Here is a 23,861-nt window from a genome sequence, read left to right on the forward strand (position 1 = left end):
CGAAATATTATTATGTATAGTACACTCATGAAAAGTGTCTAGAGATCAAAGATTTTGTTTTTTTTTTAATTTGATTACCCTATAATTTAATGTGTTTGGCATTGTTTGTGAATTACATAATGTTAGTTTTATTGTGCATGTAACCTTTTATTGTAGCTATTGTGGTCCTGTATTTTGTAAATTTCTTTTGGAAAGAAATTTATTTTGGAACTAAGTAGTGTAACAAACCTATTTTATATTATAGGCTTTACTAATCAACTTTGTTTGTAAAATAGTTCTTTAAAGATCCGCTAGATGGCATTGACCCTTTTTACTTAATTCCTCCATCGCGGTGTTAAGATTTTCCCTCGGATGGTGACTACTTGAACCGAATTTTATTTAAGTGTGAGAAACATCAGTATTACAGGTACGTTTCTAGGAGTTGAGTCCTTGTAAGAACGACTGCCTGGACCTATTGATAGTTACTGTTATACTTTTTGCATCTGTACCCGTAGTACCGCTCTCGCCGGTTACAATTAACTTGGCACTTTGTATTTTATTATTTAAAACCTGAAATTGGACTGCAAGTCTTTTACCCAATTTGGTGACATCATCAAGGAAGAAAGAACCTCCTCTACAGTAGAACTTAGTAGTTTTTTCTGTACCGTAAATGATTAAATAAATATTATAATGTCAACTTACGTCTCAGAGGTGTCCACTGCGCCCGTCACCCTGAGAGACACTAGCCCCTCTTAGTTTCGTTACGGAAAGGAAGTTACTTTAGGCACCTAACGAGGAACGTCGACTGCAACGTTGCAACCTTTGACGCGAAAGTGTCTATTTAATAATCTCAGTACAGAGTACTAAAAAAACCGACCTCAAAAGTACGTGTAATTACATATAATTACCGTTTTATTAAAATCGGTTACCAGAAAGTGCGCAGCATCCTGGGTAGATAACGGTCTTCTTTTGCAAGGATCTGGGGTTTGTCATACGTCATTGAATGTGTAGGTTTATCCATAACATGCTCGCAGACTGCAGACTTGTTTACGCGACGGTGTTTGACATCAGCAATATGTTCTTTGACGAGGGTACAAATACTTCGCTTTGTTTGTCCAATATAAGAGAGACCGCACTCACAGTCAAGCTTGTAAACTCCTGCATCCTGCAAGAGGATGTTACATTCTTCCATGAAGAATCATCTGGCAGGGGAACTTCAGCATATAAAGCAAGTCCTACATGCGAATAAGTTGAAGATTCCACGCCAAAACCGCAGGCCCCGTGAGAAACCACCAACAGTCGAGCGAAGACCTGCCATCTTACCTTACGTGAGAGGTAGTACAGACAAGATCGGAAGAGTCCTCAGGCGTGCATCTATCAAGACCTATTTTAAGCCCCTGAGGAAGATTTCTTAGTTCCTGAGACCCGTGAAATGTAGGGGAGACCGGGTACAAAAGTAACGGCGGGTCGAAAGTAACAAATGCTCTGTAGAATTGTCCAATAACCGAAACAACGCGCGCGACCGTTGAATATCAGCATTCGACGCCCCCCGCACTTGAGATCAGTCGCCGCGCCCGCGCTGCGCTGTTAGGTTGTGTTAGAGGACGCTACGTGATTTTACGAACCAAAAGTAAGTTTTTTTGTGTTTATTGATTTAGTATTTTCGTAATGTTCAGATGATGATATCAACCTGACTATTTGCCTTGCAATTTGTAATTATATTGTCCGTAACATGTTATAAACGATTTTTGTGCAACACATTTAATTTTAAAGTACTGACATATTGCAACAACAAATCGTGGTTGGGTACAAAAGTAACATAACACGACGAGGACAAAAGTAACATGTTACTTTTGTCCCCGTTGAATCATGATATCAGTAAGTATGAAAGTCTTTAATTTTTTTTATTGTTTTGCCGAAACAGAATGCCGCGGCAGCGAATTAGAAAAACAGAGAGAGGCACCACTAATACAGCAGTCTATAAAAAAGCAGCAGATGAGCATTTTCAGGACAAAACGAAGATAAGAGCACTGGCAAAAAAATACAACGTATGCCACGTAACATTATATAGATTTATACAAAAACTTAAATCAGGGAATACTAATGTAAAAGTTGGCTACCGTTGCGTCAACCGTGTTTTTACTCCTGAAGAGGAAAATGTTTTACAGGACTATATTATTGAATGCTCCAAAGTATACTTCGGATTGATTCCGACTGAAGTGCGGAAGTTGGCGTACGAATTAGCGCTTAAATATAAAAAGAAATTTCCGGAGAAGTGGAATGAAAATCACACGGCGGGCAAGGAATGGTTAGCTGGATTTTTAAAACGACATCCCATCCTATCTCTGAGAAGCCCACAGGCAACGAGCCTGTCTCGCGCCTCGAGCTTTAATGAGTATAATGTAAACAAGTTTTTTGATAACCTATCAGAAGTTATGGATAGGTATAAATTTGAGCCAAGAGATATATGGAATATAGATGAAACAGGGGTGACGACAGTCCAAAGACCTAACAAAATAATATGTCAGAGAGGAATTAAACAAGTAGGCGCAGTGACGTCTGCCGAACGTGGGAGGTTAGTAACTGTTGCTGTTGCTATTAATGCTCAAGGAGGACATATACCTCCATTTTTTGTATTTCCGTTGAAGCGATATCAAGACCACATGATACGTGAAGGTCCTATTGGATCTGCTGGTGCTGGAAATGCTAGCGGCTGGATGCAAGAAGCAGAGTTCTTGCTGTTTTTGGAACACTTCAAAAAACAAGCCAAACCCACTACTGACCAAAAATGCCTGCTCTTGCTTGACAATCATGTATCACATGTATCAATTCATGCCCTCGATTATTGTAAGATAAATGGAATAGTGTTGCTGTCATTTCCTCCCCACTGTACACACAAATTGCAACCCCTGGATAGAGCGGTGTTTGGACCATTCAAGAAAATGATAAATACTGCTACAGATAATTGGATGCGAAATCATCCCGGTCAAACAATGACTATACATTACATTCCTGGGATTGTCAGAGAAGCATTTCCTCTTGCCGTCACCGATAGAAATGCTATTGCAGGTTTTACCTGTACTGGTATAAGTCCATTTAATAGGAATATCTTTTCCGCGGTTGACTTCGCACCGTCTTCTGTAACAAATCGTACCTTGCAATCTAATAACGAAATTCAACCGTCAGCCATCGAAGTTGATCGGATGATTGAAGCAGATCACCTTCCAGAACTAGGATCGAGTAACAAACTTAATGCCCATTCAATTAGATCTAACAATCCCGAACTGGAAACTCTTCGGAGTGTATCGAACATTCAAACAGATGATGGAAATCAGTTCTTAAACCCTGCTAGCTCACATCCATCACCAAGCTCGCCACAGCCAGGACCTAGTGGACTTCAAGCATCTTTTACACGGCCAATTAATTTCTCACCCCAAGATATAAGACCTCTACCGCGAGCTGGTATACGATCCGGAACAAAAAGAGGTTATAAAAAGCGTAAAACTGCGATACTTACTGACACTCCCGAAAAAAGAGCAATTGAAGAAGAATATAACCAAAGAAATAAAGCCAAGAAACCAATATTCCAACCCACTACAGGAAAAGGCAAGAGAAAATTACAATCTGCAAAAGGAAAAGGCCATGGAAAGAAGACGAGGAACCCTCCTAGAAGCAAAGGAAAGGAGAACCAGACAACAGCAAACAGCAATTCTTCTGATGACGAAGATTGCTTTTGCATAGTTTGTTTGGAGTTATTCAGCACTAGCTTACCAAACGAGAAGTGGGTACAGTGTGTTGATTGTAAAAAATGGTCTCACGCTGCGTGCACCAAAGATGATTCATATTACGTTTGCCACAATTGCGAGTCTGAATAGAAACATGAACCTCATTAAAGTTGATCTCATTATGCCTAAGAGTAAACTATTATTTAAAAAGAAGAAGATATTAAGTTCTTTGTTATTCTTGAGAAGAAATATTTTGTTTCGTTTTATTTTATCTCTTATATCTCTAATAAATAATATGATTTAATTTTGTGTTTCAGTTTCATTATACATATAATATTGCACAGGACCCCCTCGGTGTTACTTTCGCCCTGCACTGTGTTACTTTCGTCCTGACCCTCAGGACGAAAGTAACAATCGACTTTTTTTTTTGCAGCTTTGTAATTGTTATAAAAAAAACATGTATGAAATAAAATTATAATGTACGTTTGTAGAGTATAGACGAAACTTGTGTAGAGTTAAATTAATTTGATCGAAAATTTGATTGATAGCCAGAAATCAAAGAAAAAGTGCAAAGTGTTACTTTTGTACCCGGTCTCCCCTACCCGTGTATGACCCGAAACGTCGGTTTGTTTGAAAAATCAAATATACGCGATTTAAATCCGGAAAAATAGTTTCATTTCCTATGTGTAACAACCAAAGAACTCGATATTTTCATATTACATTTTTGTTTGTAAACAATAGGACGTTCGGTAACTTTCATTCGATAACTGTGTTCTAAATAATGTCTGTAGCCTTTGCCGGTCGAGAAGTTGTGTACGGGTGTGACGGGCACGGGTAAGTACGGGTGTGACGTCATTTCGGTTCGGTTTCGTATACGACAGTTTGACGTTTGATTCGATTATTGTGAAAAAAAATGAAATGTAATCATAAGTTATCTAATCGAATCGGTTGAGAACAGGGTTATCGTGGTTCTGAATCGACCTGCAGGTTGGCGGGTGCATCGACAATTTGTTCAAGTAAGGATTTTTTATTGTGCTATGCGATTCAGACGATAGTCCACTTCACACGCTTGAGAAATTAACGGCGGCTAATGACGCGGTCAGTGTGCCCAAGTTCCGAGCCGCAATAATAATATTGTAGCTATCAGTGCGAGAGGAAGATGAATGCCAAGTAAAAAGTATTCCGACTTATTTTCTTGATAAATCGGAAGCAAACGCCACCTGGGAAGGAAATATTTGGAGCTGACTAACAAGTGGAAACGGTTCGGCTAAAGTGCCATCCCTTTTTTTAGATCAGCATTTTCAAGAGTCTATACTACGTCAAATGGCTTTGGTTGATTCTGCATAGCAGTGAAAGTGTTGAAGCAATCACTTTGGAAAAAATATAATATATCTAGTAAAATATACACTGATGATATGGTGTGAAAACACGATACCTAAAAATTTTCACGATGGAAAAAAAAACAAGAATTGTGTGCCTCGAAATTTGACAAGAAAGCCGCTTAATTTCGTATTCAATAGGTCGATATCGTATTAATAGGTACTGTTTATATAATGATTTTTAATGATTATGATGATAATGATTTTTTTTATATCAACTGTACTAAATGAACGTATACTATTTATACATTTTTCAAATAGTTTTAATTTTGTTTGTTACAAAATAAATTCTGAAATAAAGCCTGCCGCTCGACCCAAGCAAATCAACCGTATTAGTATGGGGAAAATTTGGATTTTATCGTATTAATTTACAACTGCACTCAAAAAACAAAGCTGCGTCTATTGAGGATCGATAGAGGTGTTTAGTTCCTATAAAAAAGTTTTTTCATCATGTAAGTACAAAATCATTGCCATAACAAAGTTTTGTTGTCTTGAAACACCAATGTCGTTGTGCCAACAAAGATTTTTTTTAAATGTGTATTGTCAGATTGGAACAAAGAGAAGATAATTACTGTCACATTATGTGCATATGTGCATCTTCTTGCAAGATAGAATAATCCATCTGTCAATGCCATCTAGTTTGTTTTATGTGTAGTGCTGGAAAAATGATCATAGAGAAATTGACCCAAACAATTCACAACAGGCAAATAAGTAGGCGAACCAACAACCTACATAGTGTAGTAATGTATATGCAAATGATTTTTTTACTTACAAATCGAAAGTGACTGTAGTACGCACGAAAAGTCAAGGTTTCTAATATGTTAAGTTCCGCAACAATCAATTGACATTACATTTCTTTTAATAAAATCAAGTTTCGGGACGAACAAGACCTGCGCCTGATGGTAAGCTGCATGCCTGTCCATAACAGTTGCAGTGCCACAAAGCTCTTTAAATCGCAAAGATCTGAGGCGCACTGCCACTGCGCCTGTAACCCTGAGACATAAGTTGACAAGTCCCATGTCCCTCTAATTTCACCCGCACCCTTACCCTTCAAAACCGGAACACAGTAATGCTGACATTATTGCTTAGGGGCAGAAATAAATAAGGTGGCAGTATCGAGTTTTTAGGTTTTCGCGATTGTTACACATAGGAAATGAAACTATTTTTCCGGATTTAAATCGCGTATATTTGTTTCAGTCAACCGTGACCATGGGACCTGTAAAGGGCCCGAAACGTCGGTTTGTTTGAAAAAACAAATATACGCGATTTAAATCCGGAAAAATAGTTTCATTTCCTAAGGTGGCAGTACTTCCCTGGACAAACTCTTCTGTATGCCTTAAGTTATATTCAAGAACTCGGAATTTCTCTACATTTACTACACAATCTACGGGCCATGGTGATTGAATGGAAATATCATGTACAAAATAGTTAATAGCTCTATAGATACAATTTGTATCGATTAATGGATAATAATACGGTAAGATCTGTCCAAGGAACGGACTGATTACTAAATTACACGTTATTTTCAGACTGCTAACTTTATTTTAGTACGTAAAGGCAATATAGTGAAGTTTTGGTAGTAAATCTAGGAATGCAGTTAAATAGAAAGGATAGCTTTATGATTCTCTACTAAAGATTTATACCCACTATGAGATCGCGTTAAGTAGTAATCTAGTGAATAATTACTTTCCTGTTTTAGTAGAAACCTAATATATTATATATACATATACCAAGTACATTTAACGGCCCCAACTTGCTTAAATTAACGTATTGGTTTAGAGATACCCTCTCCTTAGTAGAAACTTTAGGTTGTATATATAGATATACACACCTAGATTGCAGTAAATTCGTTGAACGATGGAAAAATAGAGCCAAAAAAAATGCATGTGATATAAATAGATTAAGTGAAATTGTCACACTTTTGATAACAAACAAATCATCAGGAAATGTTTAAAATTACTTTCAGAACTGTAAAAAAATATATACAACAAGAGCCTATTATAGAATCTGTAAAAGAAAAATATAGTTATGTTGCAGCAACGCTTCAAAATAATTAATTATTGTTACACTTAAGTTTAATGAAGCGATGAATAGTGAACGTATGCAAGAAAAAATACTGAGACAAGCGAAGTCAAGGCTGAAATTTAAACACGCGGAAGGTAAGAAGGAAGTCAGTTTGATTATATTAAAGCATAAAGTTTTGTATTTACATATCACTGTAAAAGGGACAGCTATAGTCAAGAAGAGAATACTTGGTTGGGAATTAGTTAAGTCAAAATTAATAGTAAATCATTTAGAGAACGATCGATTTTGAAAAATAACTGTAGATATTGGAAATTCATATTGGAATGTCATTTTTTATTTTAGTTTCCTGGTTGCAGGTTAATACTGTCTGGCTCGTTTATTATCACTTATTTATTGATCGTATAGTTCATAAAATAGTGTTAGATGCGTAACTATGCTACTGTTCATATTTCAATCTTTCTGACGTATTATATAACTTCAACGCGATATAATTAACAACTAATAATACCGTTACTACTACAATAATTATCATTAAACGTTTCAACACAGAAAGGCGGAACAATTGCTACATATTTACAATGCTGAATGGTCCACGTGTCATGTGTGATAAAACAAAAACCAACGAAACGTAGCAAAATTTCGAAGCAAAAACTAAAAGAATTACAAATCTCCGCTTAGTAACCCAAAAGAGCGTGATCGCGCCACAATTTTTCACGGACGAATAGTTTTCCGATACTTATCAGAAAAATACGCTACAAATATGGCCAGACAGTATGGTGGATGAAGAAAAAGAACTATCGCTACCAGTTTTTGCAGTCGTAATTAATTACAGAAAAAACGTGAACGGTTTACCGATGTATGTAGTGTACATCATCTTGATTTAGTGTCGTCTACGGAAATTATTAGAGCTATGTTTGAATATTAAGACTATTATTATTTCTTTAAAGTTTTAGAACATCTTAATCTATATGTAATTCGCAGTCGATTTAAGTCAAGCATTTGATGCACGCGATATGAGCACTAAGCGTTTTTCAACTAGAGTTGTCTAGAAAATGAAACTATACTAAGACTTGATGATATTGAATATGCAGATTTATTACTGAAGCAATAAGTGAGAACGGTAGTATTGTTTATTACGGAGTAGTAATTGCAACAATAGTGCATAAAATAGTTGTACTGACTCGGTATTTTTTCAAACTACTTTCTCTGCATCCCAACTCGCGATGAATGCTTAGAAAACTGGAAGAGACGCTTCCGACACAGTTGTTAACGTGGGACTTTAGTGAAGGAAATGCCAATTTTACTTTAATTAGACAGGATTGTTAGGAAAAGCGGAAAATGTCTTTAGAAAGCAGCCATTAAAGCCGGGCCTCTTAAAGGAACTCCTTTATATTCTTGTTGAGGAAATGTATTGTTTTGTACTTCTTAAAGGTTTCATTTGACAATTTTATTACATCACTAATATATTTTTATTTACTTTTATGTACTTATAAAATGACAATGATTAGTAGCAAACTGCACGTCGTATTTTGCAGATATTTTCCATAAATATTGTTCTGAATCACAATTCTCATTATTATATGTAAAATTAAGGTACATGTCGCATTAGAATGACAATTGGCATTGTTTAAGATTTGTTTTGACATCCAGAGCGCAACTCTGTAGACCATACATCCGTTCATAATTCTGAATTGTAATTAACAACTTGTGTCAATTGTCTGTCAGTACCTGTTTCTTGAGACTATTGTTTGCGGCAACGTGCCGTGAAGGTTCAATATCCAATAACATAACCGCCGCCAATACATGGCTGCAATGAACGACGGTCTACGTGCTTGCGCGAAACACTTTCGAATGCATTTACCAGCGCGGCTGCGACCTCTAAAATCATAAACGTGTGTAACTCGCCAGCAGGTGACACAAAAACTGAGCAAAATTAAAAAGTCATAATAATTACCTTGGTGGTGTTTTGCATTTGTAGAAACGTTGCTATGCCAGCTCGCACGCGGTTCTTTACCCCGCGTATGGTCCCTTTCGAACTTCTAATAGTCGACGGCGCTTCCTCTGTATTAAAATCCTTTACACCAGCGAAGAATTCCACTTCATTAACACATTCACTTTTGGCACTAACACTTTTCACAGGTTTGTCTTCATCAAACTGTTTCTCGTTAAGATGGAACTCGTAAAACTTATCCGTATCAAAATAATGACTGCTGTAACACACACGCTCGTGTTTCAGCTGTTCCTGGTTCTTTCGCTCCTCGTACGTGCTCTCGCTAATCAGTGGCACTTTTTCTAACAAATTTACTGGTAGTGACTCTGTTTCTGCATTTCTCTTTGCTTCAGTATTAAACTGTGAAACTAGACGGAACGATGTGAGTTGTGCGCTTTCTTTTGATATATTAGCATTCCCATTAATATTCTGGTTTGCTTCCCGTTGCTCGCCATTCAACTCACTTTCGGTTTCGATCGTACTGAGCTTAGCTGAGCGGTCTCTAATATCTTGAAGTAAACCTTGCGGTAGAAAGCTGCTGTCTATGTTGGTCGCTTTGGTAGCAAACGATAGTATCGGAGAAGCAACAGATGTTTCTGCACTGTATTTCTTTTCTTTTTTGCTCGTTTCCTCGCTGTGATGACTTTCGTCGGCGTGCACGTTGCCGTTTAGCTCAGTACTGTTTAGAGAATCACACGATATATTTGAATCGTTATCCTCGAAATCGAGTTCGCCTTGATTGTTTTTCGTTGAACTAATTACCGTTACAGACACAGCTTTCTTTGTGCAATTAGATTTAGATAATTTCTTTTTCGGCAGCGGTGGTGGAGTACCGTCAAGGTCACTACAAGTCCCTGAATCGAGAGTATCACTTGGAGAGCATTGACCGCTCGACATGACCATATTAGTTATGGAGTTGACAAAGGAATTGCAATAAATGTAAGGCGGCTTATCGGTTTTCAGTAGTTCCTCATTTTCGAGGATTTTAGGTCTGCTTTCGTCAACATTGAGTCTGACTAAACTGTTGTTCTTTTTGCAGATGTCATTTATCTTGAACGTTTCGAAGTCAACGTCACTCTTGAGATGGACACTGGATATTTTGGGTGCTTTTGGTTTGTCTGCGTCGGGATTGATTCGGATAGTTACCACGTGAGGGCCGTTAGTAGGGGCGTCCGTGCCAGGCGTGTTCGCGGGTCGTTCTGGCTGGGTCGCCGCTACGAATACCGTTGCAGTTGGTGTCTTAGAATTAAGGACGAGTGAGTGCATCGAACTCAGTTCATTCCGGCTTTCGGTGGCAAACCCGTTGAGTTTATCGTCTGCGGTTATTTGCGTGAATGTTGTAGATCCTGCCCTCTGTTTCGCTTTTGGCGGGAGTGGGGGGATGTACTCCACACTTGGCCGAGGTGTCACCTCCTCCATCATTGTGGCGTGCTATTAAACTAGCATAATTAGCTAACGGAGAGTCGATTGAAATGCGAGTCAGGTCCGCTCAGATGGTTGTATAAGGCATAATGGTTCCGGTGACCAATCGAGAGTAGGTCAATCCACAGCTGGGTTGTTTTTCTAGCGCGTGCCGGTATTTACATCTGCGAAGAGAATATTCATTGGTTAATAACATTGGTCATTATCGACGTCAATTTCTATGAAGTAGTACATTGAAATGTTTAAAAAAAACTTTAATTGCATATTACTATGGGAGTTGATAGAAATTGAGTCAATTATCTTTAATTTTAGACTTAAAGTCGAATATATTAGATTTTATTTCTTGATAATTATAGTTGTAAATAGTTGTAAAATTAATTTAAACATGTAAACAAAATAGCTAAGTATTCATCGTCATTAATCCATTTAGACGTCTCACTGCTCTCTCAGGAGGAGGACGGCTTAGGTAATAGTCCGCCACCTTGGACCAATGCGGGTTGCGTTTTCACACATTTTCCGAGGGCTTTTAATCTTCTTCGACGTGCAGGGTTCATTGCGATGTTTTCCTTCACCGAAAAGCTTACGCGCATAAATTTTGAGAAACTCAGAGGTGCGAACCCAAGGCCTCTGTTTGAGAAGCTGTAGGTCAAATATTAGGCTACTAGGCCTGTAAGTATCCTCGCACATAACGATACAAACATTGGAATATACTTGGTACTTGGTGCAACGGGCTGGTATCCGCAACTCGACGACAAAGCGCCTATTTTACATTGGAATATAACAAGTATTTTATATAGACTATTCACTTTTATAATAAACAATCACATGTTTTGATGCTGTAACAGATTCAGAGGTGAAGTGTAGGCAACGTTTAAAATCAATACACATATCAATACTTTATAGAATAGCGGTGTACCTCAAAATCAATCTAATTGTATTATAATTATTAATACAAAAATCGAACACATAGATCTAGATGTCACTAGCGGCGACGAATGCCGAAAGCCAGTATAAAGATCTATAACTTGATCTAAGACTCACTCGTAACTTAACCAGTGGCTCAGTTGGTAAGAGCAATGCTACGATGAAGCATGGTCGCGGGTTCAAAGGTCTTGAACCCGCGACCATGACCGGGTCGAAGAAATGTTCGTATGTGTTCGATCTTTCCATTAATAATCATCACAAAACTAATGGAGTTATATTTCAGAATAAAACCTCAATAATACATTCAATCTAATTCAACAGGAAGATGGTTGAAAAACAACTGAATCATATTCACGTGCAAAGCCGACGAATTATACACCGGTCCATGGTAGTCACGAGTTTATATTAACCAATTTTTTTTTATTAAAAACGCATTTAACTTCCACCTCACCTGATGGAAAGTGACAAAGAAGTCGACGATGTAGCATGCACACATAAATAATGCCTATTCACTCTCGCCTTGAAAAGGTCCAAGTTGTAACGTTCAGCGAACAAGTCTGCAGGTAGAGAATTCCACTCCATAGCCGTTCGCCATATAAATGTGAAAACGGAACGCCTCTTGCGAATTCATGGAATATCCACAACATAGGGATGGAGCCCCAGCCCCTGGTCCCCTGAAGATGGAAAGGGGAAGACGGAATTAATTCGTGCAACTCTCTCGCATACTCTCCGTGATAAATCCTGTAGAATACTGACAAGCTGGCAAGTTTACGACGGTGTTCAAGACTCTGTAACTTCGCCTCTTAGTCAACTATAAGCCTCTTGGCACGCTTGTCAATTGAATCCAAGGTGGCAGTTGGTGCGTAGCAGAGCCATCCCATAGGTGGCAGCATACTTCATAGACGACCGTTCAATGTATTTATCACAAAAAAATTTAGCACATTGTAAATGCAGCTGTGTCAAAAAGACAAGTTTGAGCCACTATTGTTGAAAAGCAGCGATTATATATTATTTGCTCAACATTTCAATCATAATGATATAATCAGAATACAACGTTGTAACAATTCAAAAAATACAACCCACGAGCCTTTGTGGCGCTGTATATAAAGCACTATACTTAATGTTTGCAACATCTCGCAATGTATTACATAAGGTAACTTACTATCGATTGTCTTTAAATGCAGCGTACTTGGAGCAAATTCGATGTCATTATTTACATGGATTACATATGTAACGCCAACTCAAATATTACGCCTTTACAATGAGTTTGCAGTGTCAATCGTTGCTGGCGACTGTTAGGATTTAAGTTGCAACATTATGTAGTTTATTAACCGACTTGAAAAGGAGAATATTCTCATTCGACTGTTTTTTTCTATGTTTAAGTTACATTACTCGGACATTTGAGAACAGGTTTCGATGATACTTTTCTTGTTGGAAAGGAGGTACCTCAGCAGTGGTCTTCTTCAAATGTGAAAAAAATATTCTAACTCTAAGGATGGCAAATTAGGGGATGGATTCAGTTTATGAGGTCGGTCTTTTAGTATTAATTTTGATTGTTACAATACTGTTCTCTCTCGTCTCGGTGGTCACGCAGAAGCATCTAATAAGAATGAATGAGAATTTTATTTACTAATATACCGAGGCTTCCAGCAGTAGCCCCGAGAGCAGAGAAGAGATAGCCACCTATATGGTCCTTCGAGTCAACGTCGAGTTATAACGCCTGTGTAAAAAAAAGAAAATGACGTATAGATAGTCCTTAGGTTTTTGCGATTATTGCACATGGGAAATGAGCTATTTTTCCGGATTTTTTCAAACAAACCAATCTTTCGGACCTGTTAAGGGCCCGAAACTTTGGTTTGTTGGAAAAAACAAATATACGCGATTTAGACCTGTAAAAATAGTTTCATTTCCTAGACGTATAGAAAATTTTACTTCTTTGCGATACAGCGAGACGCGCAGCACAATTTGCTAAATATTTGTCGCGGCCTTTTCGGACATTGTAAAGTTATTGTGTGCTTCTGTGCTCTATATGCTCGTGCAAAATTAAAACCAAGGAAAAGTATACCTTAACGACTTTAACATACTGTTGTTTTTACAAAATGTGTACTTTGAACGTTGAGTTATAACTGAACATTTTTTGATACGTTTCGTAGCTCAGATCGATTTAGTTTATTTATTTAGTTCAATATGCCTTTTTTCTCTCAGCTTTTGTTGGTTTCAAAGGCAAATTGTACAAAGTTGTGAGGAAATTTTGCACATTTTTATTTTTAATACGGAGTTAAGATAGCATCTAACAATTTCAGTGTGTTAGAATGGCGTCTAGTTTTTATACTTTCATAAACTTTCTAGCAAAAATATATCGACGCTAGAAAGGAATTTTGTCGTATCTCGAAAAATTGAGAAAACGGCTTTTTACCATACTTGAAATCAGAGAAAAATTCGCATTGTTTGGTTTAGGATTCGTGATGCTACGACGATATATTTTTAATATACGACGTCGATATTAAAATTTGACGAAACACACAAAAAAATGTAAATTGAACTTTACAAGTTTTTCTTTTCGAGGTACGACAAGATTACTTTCTCAGTGTCGGTATCTCCTACTATCACCGGCATTACTGAGTATACCTAGTAAACAAAATTTGGGATAATTTTGGTAAGAACTACGTAAGTCTGATTAATTGCTGGCCACTATTGTTTACTGCACGCAAATTTAAATTTGTTTCCCTTTTTGCGCAATGTCATGCTCTCTTCTCAACTTTGGCAATAGTTTTGTAACAATTTTGATGTACCTTGAAATGGAGGCGCTAATGTCGACTTTAGTCATTAAGGTTTATATTGTTAGTGGAAGAAAAAAGTTCTTTTAATTGTTCAACATAGCGAATTTCGATGTCTAAACAGTCTTTAATAAAATGACAACAAAACACGACATTATCAAACACCAAACAAATTTAAATGTTACTACTTTTTCCGATCTAAACATATTCCATAATTTCATCATTAACATCTAGTCAGCGATCATCGGCCCTGTAAAGATCCCGAAATGTTGGTTTGACCACGTTTGCCAAATGATAAGTTGGAAACTTGTGGCGTGAAGTTTAAGGTTGCTAACAGATTGACTGCAGGTTTGCAGTTAATGCGTGTCGTCGAAAGTGATTTCATGTAGTCGAGGCCTCGTCTTGTTGTTGTTTTCTCGGAGTTGATTACGACTTCACGCATTAACTGCAAATATGTAGTAATTTCGTCTTCCACTCGTGTATTATAACCTAATTAATATAAATACTCTATATTGCACATAAAAACAAAACAGATCTGATCTTGGCGATATAAATCTCTGCGTGGCACTTCAGCTGCTACGGGCAGGCGTCGTCTACCAGGTGCTCTACTAATTCGTTTCGTCACTAGGTATTATAAAAAAAACAACAAAATTCTGCAAGTTATATATATTATAATATAAATATTATAACAAAAGATCTACACTACTTTTGTCTCAATAATTAAGAATCGATACTACCTCGGTTCATATTCAATATTTGTCCCTAATTAATACGGTGCATTGCAGGGACACTGGCTTTATTTCAGAATTAATTTTTTTACAAACGAAAATCTTGCCGTTTGAAAAATGTATATCGTATACTATACGTGTCAAATTTAGTTTAGTTGATACAAAAACAATATTGGTACAGTATACCTATTGAATTCTTGTAAAATTTCAAGGTATGTTTATGTTTTTTTTCTATCGTGAAAATTTTTAGGAATCGTGTTTTCACACCGTATGTATATGTATATATATAAGACAATGTATAAATAAACTTCTTGTGTTGCTCTGAAAATACAAAGATTTATTAGCTAACGTAAGTTTACAAACATATTTTATACTTTACTTTCTAAACGTACAAATTACACTTAAAACTTATTTACCTGAAAATACAAAGAAACGACATTTAAAGTTTATTTACTAGGGTATTCCTTTACATTACTTATTACATAATTTGCATTTTATTCACAAACTGCCATCTTTAAAATCCCTCCTGTTTTATCCACAGTTCACATTAACACCATATTGTTAGAACAGCGCCATCTATCCGTACCTTAAGGTAAAAGATTCTGCTTTACCGATAGACGTCAAAGGAAACATAATATGAACCTAAAGAAATCTAATTTCTTTACATATATATCAGTGTATGTCCTCAATTTTACTATATTTTTTATCTAAAGTGATTGATTCAACACTCACTGTTATGAGAAATCAACCAAAGCCATTTAAGGTTGTATTGGCTCTTAAAGCTTAAAGGGTATTATAAAGTTTTCCCAATAAAAATATATTTACAAGAAACATTCTTTCGTAACAAAATCCAGCATTTTCACAACAAACAACAGCAGGTTTCGTCAAGCCACTTTCCTTTGCCGTTACTTACCTGCAATTTTTACTCATTCAACCCAAAAGTACAAAATGCCGTATTTCTTCCGTATTTTAAATTCTATCTAATTGTAGTTACTTTTTCACGGATGGAATGCTACGATCTCGCAATATCTGTTATAATATTATTGCATTAGAGGTTTTGACCTATAGTTCGGTTATATAAGAATTTCCGGTTTTGTTAAACTATTATCGGAAACGTTGACAGTTTGACAGGTTTGACAACTGACAATAATTTGTGCCAGCCCTTTATTGGGAGACGGATCGCAGATGGATCGAATAGAAAACTATTTTGATTGTTTTGATATATCCGCCTATCTAAATAGAGCGCGAAATCGAATTCTTACTTTCTTTCACTTTCGACTTATATTGGGTAATCATATTGTATTGAAAAATATTGCAACTCCTAAAGTTTCTTCCTCATTATTCTTAGAGGAGTCTGCAAAGAATTAGTAAACGAATGGATAGTAGTATTTTATCAATTTGACTATTTCAGATATAATCTGCCTCCGTGGCCGAACAGTTTCCATGCTGGACTGCCACGCAGAGGTCTCGTGCTCCATTCCCGGGCCGGGAGAAATATTTGTTTAATTAAATTTTTATTGAATTGATATTCAATTATTTTTTGTGAAATTACTCCACTAGTTTGTTATAATTAGTAATACAAAGATCGAACACTCAGAAAAAATTCCTTCGATTCGGTCGGATTCGAACCGACGTCTTCTTGCATACCGTGCTAGACGCTATACCAACTAAGCCACGGAACGAACCAACGGACCTCACGAATTTTTCTATGTGCTTGCGTCGTGTCTTTGTACTTGGTCTTTCAAATATTTGTTTTCTATGTGTGCGTTCATGGCACATGATGATATAGGGTTACCCTTGTGCGGGGTTAGGAGTGTGTGCGTTATTATTATTATATTCTTTATATTTCTCAGCTTGTTAGCTGCTTTAAACCACACTTGCCTACTGAAATCAAGCAAATACACCATGTCTATGTAGAGGGTGGGTAACAAAAGGCTACTTGGTCCCCTTTCATCTGCAAGAACCTTCAGTGAACACCGAATTTCGAATTTTGTTTTAGTTACGCCTTCCGATATCCAACCTATGTAACACTTTTTTATTATTGATCGGTGTTAGATTGCAGCACTAGTGTGTTCCGTATTAAAGGATATAGAGAGCCCAGAGCAATAACAAGCACAAACGACTTAAGATCTTTTTGTCTCACAGCCGGCAACGCGTTTACGATAAGAAGACTACTTCCTTGGTATCGCAATTAATGTCTATTGGTGGCGGTTATCACTTTCCATTAGGCGAACCAACCGTCTATCGGTTTGAATAAAATAAATACCAACATAGTTGAAGGAGTAGCTACCGCTAAGCTGTACCATTAAAAAAAAAAAGAAAAGGATTGGTGTAATAAGGCCTTATCTGCAAAATGATGAATGAAGCTGTCCAGGAGAGAAGCTTAAAAATTTTATGAACGAAATTGGTTGATAACCTTTCCATGCTTAAATAAGATAGCCATAAAATTTCACATTTACATAATTTGTTTCATGTAATTCGTATTACTTTATGACTTTCATGTGATAAAAACACTTTCGATCTTTTTTCTTATCATATACAGTTATAATATACCAAGGGTACGATATATAACAGATTTTTTTAAATAAAACCAAGTGACGGAACGACAGAGCTTTAAATCGCAAAGATCTACTCACTACCACTGCGCCCGTCATTCTGAGACATAAGTTGCCAAGTTCCATGTGCCTGTAATTTTACCAGCACCTTTACCCTTCAAAACTGGAATGCAGTAATCCTCACATAACTACTTGGCGGCAGAATTAGATAAGGTCTGTACTGCTACTAGTTAAGGTATGCTGAGGTGATTTGGGCATAAGGACGAAGAAGAGAAGAATAATACGACTACGAGGGATATTTTCAGATCCATTCAAGAATGTTCTTTAAAAAAGCTGAATTCCGTAGTGAGAAGAATCCAAGGGCTAATGAAAAAAAAAATCATGAATTTACAGATTCAGGCGTTACTTTGCGGAAGTCGATGTTAATAAAAACTTAAGTAAATTAATTTGCTACTAAGCGAACTCAGTGAAGGTTAAATCGTGCAAAATAGCTGCGCTTGTGTCGAATATTTTTTCATGCAGTTAATTATCCCACCCTCCCTGCCCATAAAATTATTAAAATAAAACACAAGCGCAACTGAAGTCACAAATCACCACTAAAAATATACCCGACTCGTGTTTCGCCTCTCCACGAGGCATCCTCAGGGGCTGTTGACTCAAAAATCAGCTTGAAAATCATGAATATAATTGAACCTAAAGAACTATGTCAGTGTTGATTAGAATTCAAATGCGTGAATATAATATATGTATGTTTTTTTGTCATTTTACTTGCATCCGCTTTCTTTCCTTTTAATGAATACTATTCTTCATCAAACTCATTGTACACATTTCCCAGTTCTATGGTTATTCGATTTTCAACCTTCTTCCAATAACTACAAACTTTAACATTGCATAATTATTTACTTCCTTCTCTTGCTGGAATGTATAATATCATGTGATACTTCCTTATAAAGCGAAATCGCCTATCAAAACTGTAACAAATTGTCTACTTTGAACAATTTTCTCTGGAATTTATTGTCTCAATCTATTTCATAATTATCGAACAGACATCTTAATCGATTATGTAGTCAAGTACTGGGCTTGATTACTTCGATTACAAAATAGTTCAATAGAATGGACACGAAGAAAAAAAAACACTTTCCCTTTGATGCTAAGTATCAAGACGAATCGAATTCACTATCAATTCTTGCGGAGCGCTTTTTTCGCTTCAACCGCTATTACGTGTTTTGATGGAATAATTTTACGCTATTGTTTAGCTTTATAGCTCTATATAGTTTCTTAAACCTAATAGAGCATGAAAAATAGCTACTTTTGAAAAATAATGGCTTTTCGGCCGAAATAGATTTTTGGAATCTCGTCGTATCTTTTTTTCAATCGATTTCAAATCTGATTTCTTCAAGACATAAGCTCGCCTTTGTATATGTCGTTTGTAACGTATTTTTAATGTATTTTCTTTGTGCATCGAATTATTAATAATTATAACTTTTTTTATTAAAAAAACCGGCCTCAGAAGTTTTCTTATTAATTTTTTTATTGGAATTACATCCCGTAGTCCGCCACTTTTAGAGGTTTTTATTGGAAGAAGTACAACGAAAGGGTACCTCAGTAGTGATCCTATTCAAAGATCATAACCCACTAAAGTATAAAATCATATACACGGCGTATAGAAATAACATACGGTTAGATTTATAGAGAAATATGTGTACTTTACTATGATATGAGTCGCTTTGCTGTGGCTACTGGGAATTATGGAATAAAAAAATGTGTGTTAGTGCAAAATATTTGTCTATTCTGTATTTATTGTTGATCGCTCAGAGAACGATTTCGGTTTTATCCTACCACAACTGACCGCGTAGTGTCCGCGTACGATGATGACGACATTTATGTTTAACTAATTAGGATTTTCCTACAATTTCAAATATGCTTAATATCAAAACTTTATTGCCGTATAGATTAGATAGTAGTAGATTAGACGTAGATTTTCAATATTTTTTTTTACATAAAATAAAAAGTGTAGTATAAATGCATCATTAATTAATGTGGTTTTTGTACGCAAACATCCATTAACCGGGTCAGATCAGGGGCCATTATCTTTGAAGAAAATATTCCGCCTCTAAGGGTGTTTTATTGAATTTCATTCGCTTTCCGTTTCCGTTCTTAAGAAAACTTGGCAAACAGTTATTCAATTTTCCAGGCAACAAGTCCAACGACTCAGTGGGTAATTCGCTGTTCTAGGAATACCTTAGTAACGAAAAGAATTCTAGAACACTATCCAGAATATGCAGACCAGAACCGATTTAGAAAAGTTCGTGTGCCAAATTAGTTCTCGGGTGTCGAAACACTTCTTTCAGCATTCTTGCTTATAATCTGGCTTACTCAACATCTTCCATATCATTTCCGACAAACAATAATAATAAACATCATTAACTTTCGACCTTATATTGTTTATTTTTAAAACAATAGCGCAATTTGTCAATTACTGGTGAAATAAAACAAACTCTTAAAATGAGAGAAAAATTACGTCGCATTAGTAATGTGAGTTCTCGACACAGTCATCTCTCACATCCAAAAGACGTCAGACAGTGGTACGGCCAAGAGTACATCAAACTTGACACTTTGGATTTTAAAAAGTTATTATCGCTAGTGGGATAGAGTTTATTTTAAATAGAAATTCGGAATTCATAATTTAAAATTCGATATTCGATATTCGAAATTCGAAGTAAAAAAAAAAAAATGATATAACGTGCTGTTAATACTGTACTTGCAATATTTAATACAGTGTGTTTCAAGTCATGTGCCTGGTGCTAAGCAACACGCCTGTCTAGGGCTTTAAATCGCGAAGATCTGAGGGGCACTGTCATCGCGCCTGTCACCCAGACACAAAAATTGACAAGTCCCATGTGCCTGTAATTTCACCAATTCATTCCAAACCAATTCATTTCACCAAAGAAGAATCTTTTTAAAATTGGAACACAGTAATGCTTACATATTACATAATATATTGCTTGGCGGCCGAAACGGGTAGCACTTCATAAGCAAATTCTTTTACAAGGATCTCTGTTACTAAGACTTCGTGTCTTCAAGGCATCAGATGAGACTGTTATCAAGCATATGTCTATTATTACTTACAACAAATTTCTTACCGTGCATGCAAAAAATTTCTCTCTCGTTATCGAACTGGGGTACGTTATCTCATATTATCTACTCTGAGCGTAATTTATACAAAATAATTTCCAAATAACAACTTTACTTACAGCAGTGTTAAATTAACGTCTCATTTAATACCAGACGATGTGTGAAAACACTTGAGTATAGTATGCCTCATTTCGAACCACATATTATTTTTGGTCTCTGGAATAGTTAATGTCTTTGCTCGGGATGAAACTACAGGCACATAATTCGGTATACATTTATATTATGATGGTAAGTTTTTCGGAAATAATGTTTAATCGATACTAGTGCTGAAGTGAGTTCGGGAACCAAAAGTAGTCACTTCTTTTGCTACCAAATTACTTTCATTATGAAGTGTGCTTATGTAACGAGTGACAATAAAAACCTTTAGTAGACAATTGCACTTTCTCTGACAGGTGTTTATGGTAGCCTTAATGATTTAAAAACCAAGTTACTTTTGCTGACGAAAAGTTTCGAGCAGTGTTTAAAAGATGTCTTTCTAAGTGTTTGGTCGTTAGTGCAACTGACAGGTTTACTGGGCCTTACAATATATTACACAACGGACTTTAAAAAAAGACGATTGGTTGACTTCGGCTTTATAGAGCATCGTCTGTATCATTCATAACAGTGTGATATTTTTGACGTTAATTTGTCAGCCATGTGACGGAAGCGACGTTCTACAAATCCGGAGGCAGTCGTTTATGATCTCGACAGTGATTTTCTAAAACTTTATGTTTTGTATTTACGCCCTGATAACTGGCAGCGACAGTTCGAACAGTGCATTTGTGCCTTAGTTTTGTCGTTCTAGTTTGTCTTTATTCAGGAATATTATGGTCTGGGATATCTCCATGACAACCTTTTTTATACTGGCTGGAGATGAGATCGTCAATTTTAACATTGTTTTTTAACCGACTTAAAGAAAGGAGGTTCTTATTTCGACTGTATTTTTTTGTATGTATGTTACGCGATAACTTGTGAAGCGATTTCGATGATTGTTTTTGTTGGAAAGAGGTCACTCAGTATTGGTCCCATTTGAATTTGAAGAAAATATTCCACCTCTAAGGGTGGTAAACTAGGGGATTGGTAACGCCAGGTATAGTTTCTCTGAGCTCGCACCTCCTTACCTTTCCCGTCCTAGTCCGTGCTACGCCATAGCCATACAAATCGCCAGTGAAATTAAAAAATAAGTGTGACGTTACATTCAAAAATTGAAAAATCCGCGACATCGCAAATATTTTATAAAATTAAATATCCCGCTTCTCCGCCCGGCATTGAGCTGCGTACGCTATATATTAAATGGTGGCGTTATCGGTGATCAGCCGCACGTGAAGGTGTGAATGAGACGAGCTCTACGACTTTTCGGACATAAAGGTTGGTGGTAGCACGGTTTCCATTCCTTTAACTTGCGAGCTCACCTTTATCCAGCAGCTCCCCACGAGCTATCGAAGGTCGTTTAAATTTTTTATTATAGCGTCACCAGGGATGAATCCGGTTTCGCGCGCTTTCAATAAAACTTAGCATATAGATGTAATTCCTCGAACTTTTGAGGTCGGTTTTTTGTACTCTGTGTACTGTGATTATTGCTTGAAATTTCCACATTGTAGGTGAAGGCATATAAATCAGATTTTAAACTTCGTTATGTTGGGCAATTTTAAAGAGAAGGATTTTATATTATTTTAAAGCCCTGTCAGATGGAAGGGCTTTTTCTTTGTATTAATAATTATAACAAACTAGTGGAGCAATGTTGCAAAAATATAAATGAATATCATGGTAGTAAATCCTCTTAATTTACAATTAATGTGAGAATTTTAAAGAATCAAATTTCTTCTAATGTCAGTTCTCATTCTGATAGTGTCCACGTGGATGAGGATTGTGTTTATCCTGTTATTTACGAATGAAATAACTATTCCGAGAGGTATCGAAGCGGTATTAAAGGGTTATGGGCATTTCTCCAAAGCCGCAATTTTCTGTGTCCATGCACTAAACTCCACTTATTTATCAAAACAAAAGTCTACAAAAAATAAAGTGCATAATATAGGTCGAAAGCTAACTGGAGAGCACAAAATCTTTCCAATAAACAATAAACGGCCACCATAGCGTGGCAATACTGTAATACGTATACGAGTAAAATATAAAATGAATGCAATGTTGTGTAATATTTGTTATATATATTTATTAACACGTTTTTATATAAATTATTCAAATTATAAAACGAAACAATTTTTAGTAATTATGACGTAATATAAGTGAAATCTACAATAATGATTTACTCCACGACATTAATTATACAGGTGTACATCCATATGCCAATATATATGCTAATATCAGCACGTTATGTACCACAGTATGTTATTAAGTAAATAACGAGGGGCGAATAACTGAAAACCATTTGACGGCTCCATTTGTTTTTAGCTTTTGTTAATAAGTGTGTAAAATGAAATTTTCCATTACGAACATTATGTAAATTTTATACTTAATATATATCACTGTTAATACAATACTGTATTAAGTCAAGAAGTGTATTTTTTCAGAATCAATGAAAAACTAATAACTCACTTGTCGTGAGAGATCATTAAAATAAAAAAGGTTAAAGTTTATTTACAGACATCTAAACAATTTCCTACTTGCCAAATATATTTAAAAATAAAAGGGAAAAAAAGGGAAAGGAAAAAAATAATTTCATATTTTTGCTAGCTCACGTAACGTTTACCTCATTTTGAGTTAAGTAGATATTTTTTAATTGTTTCTTACAATATTCCAACAATTAGTTTTTATTGACTTTTTTTATTGATTCAATAATAATATAATCTTGAATTTCACAAATTTTGAGTTACAATTCTATTGTAATAGCTGTGCGATGTGTACTTCTTAATTACGTCCTAAGTTAGAATCTAAGGGGCACTGCCTGTGCGCTCGTCACCCTGGGACACAAATTGACAAGTCCAACGTGCCTGTAATGTCACCAGCGCGTTCTGAACCAAACGCGGTAATGCTCACATTATTGCTCGGCAGCAGAAATAGGTAAGGTGGCAGTACTTCCCCGGACGAATTTTTTTCAAGGAGCTCTACTGCTACATTCTAGTGAACAGCTTGATGTGCTATTGTCTTAATTACATTAATAAATTTAATGTTTTTATATTATGTATTCATGCCTTTATTATAAATACGTGTATCTAATGTGTTAGA

The 23,861-nt window shown here is 36.2% G+C and overlaps 2 protein-coding genes across 3 annotated transcripts in view; one reads left to right on the top strand and one right to left on the bottom strand.

Annotated features, from left to right (window-relative positions):
• LOC113238343 (glutaredoxin domain-containing cysteine-rich protein CG31559-like) overlaps window positions 1-23,861 on the bottom strand; it is a 152,401-nt gene that overhangs the window by 89,191 nt on the left and 39,349 nt on the right. The window contains exon 2 of the mRNA XM_026475187.1: window positions 9,063-10,684. Coding sequence (XP_026330972.1) covers window positions 9,063-10,520 — 1,458 coding nt within the window. The 5' untranslated portion in view covers window positions 10,521-10,684. The remainder of the gene's footprint in view (window positions 1-9,062; window positions 10,685-23,861) is intronic.
• On the top strand, window positions 1,529-4,054 carry LOC113238326. 2 transcript variants are annotated; one of them, XM_026475167.1, is made up of 2 exons: window positions 1,529-1,739; window positions 1,873-4,054. In XM_026475167.1, exon 2 carries the CDS (start codon window positions 1,905-1,907, stop codon window positions 3,852-3,854), a length of 1,950 nt encoding a protein of 649 aa, XP_026330952.1. In that variant the 5' UTR covers window positions 1,529-1,739; window positions 1,873-1,904; the 3' UTR covers window positions 3,855-4,054. The 2 variants fall into 2 exon arrangements, with proteins under 2 accessions (XP_026330952.1, XP_026330961.1); XM_026475176.1 differs by having other exon boundaries at window positions 1,554-1,609; window positions 1,904-4,054.

This window comes from Hyposmocoma kahamanoa, unplaced genomic scaffold (genome assembly GCF_003589595.1).
Source record: "Hyposmocoma kahamanoa isolate Upper Pololo Valley unplaced genomic scaffold, ASM358959v1 103, whole genome shotgun sequence".
NCBI classification, from domain to species: Eukaryota; Metazoa; Arthropoda; class Insecta; order Lepidoptera; family Cosmopterigidae; genus Hyposmocoma; species Hyposmocoma kahamanoa.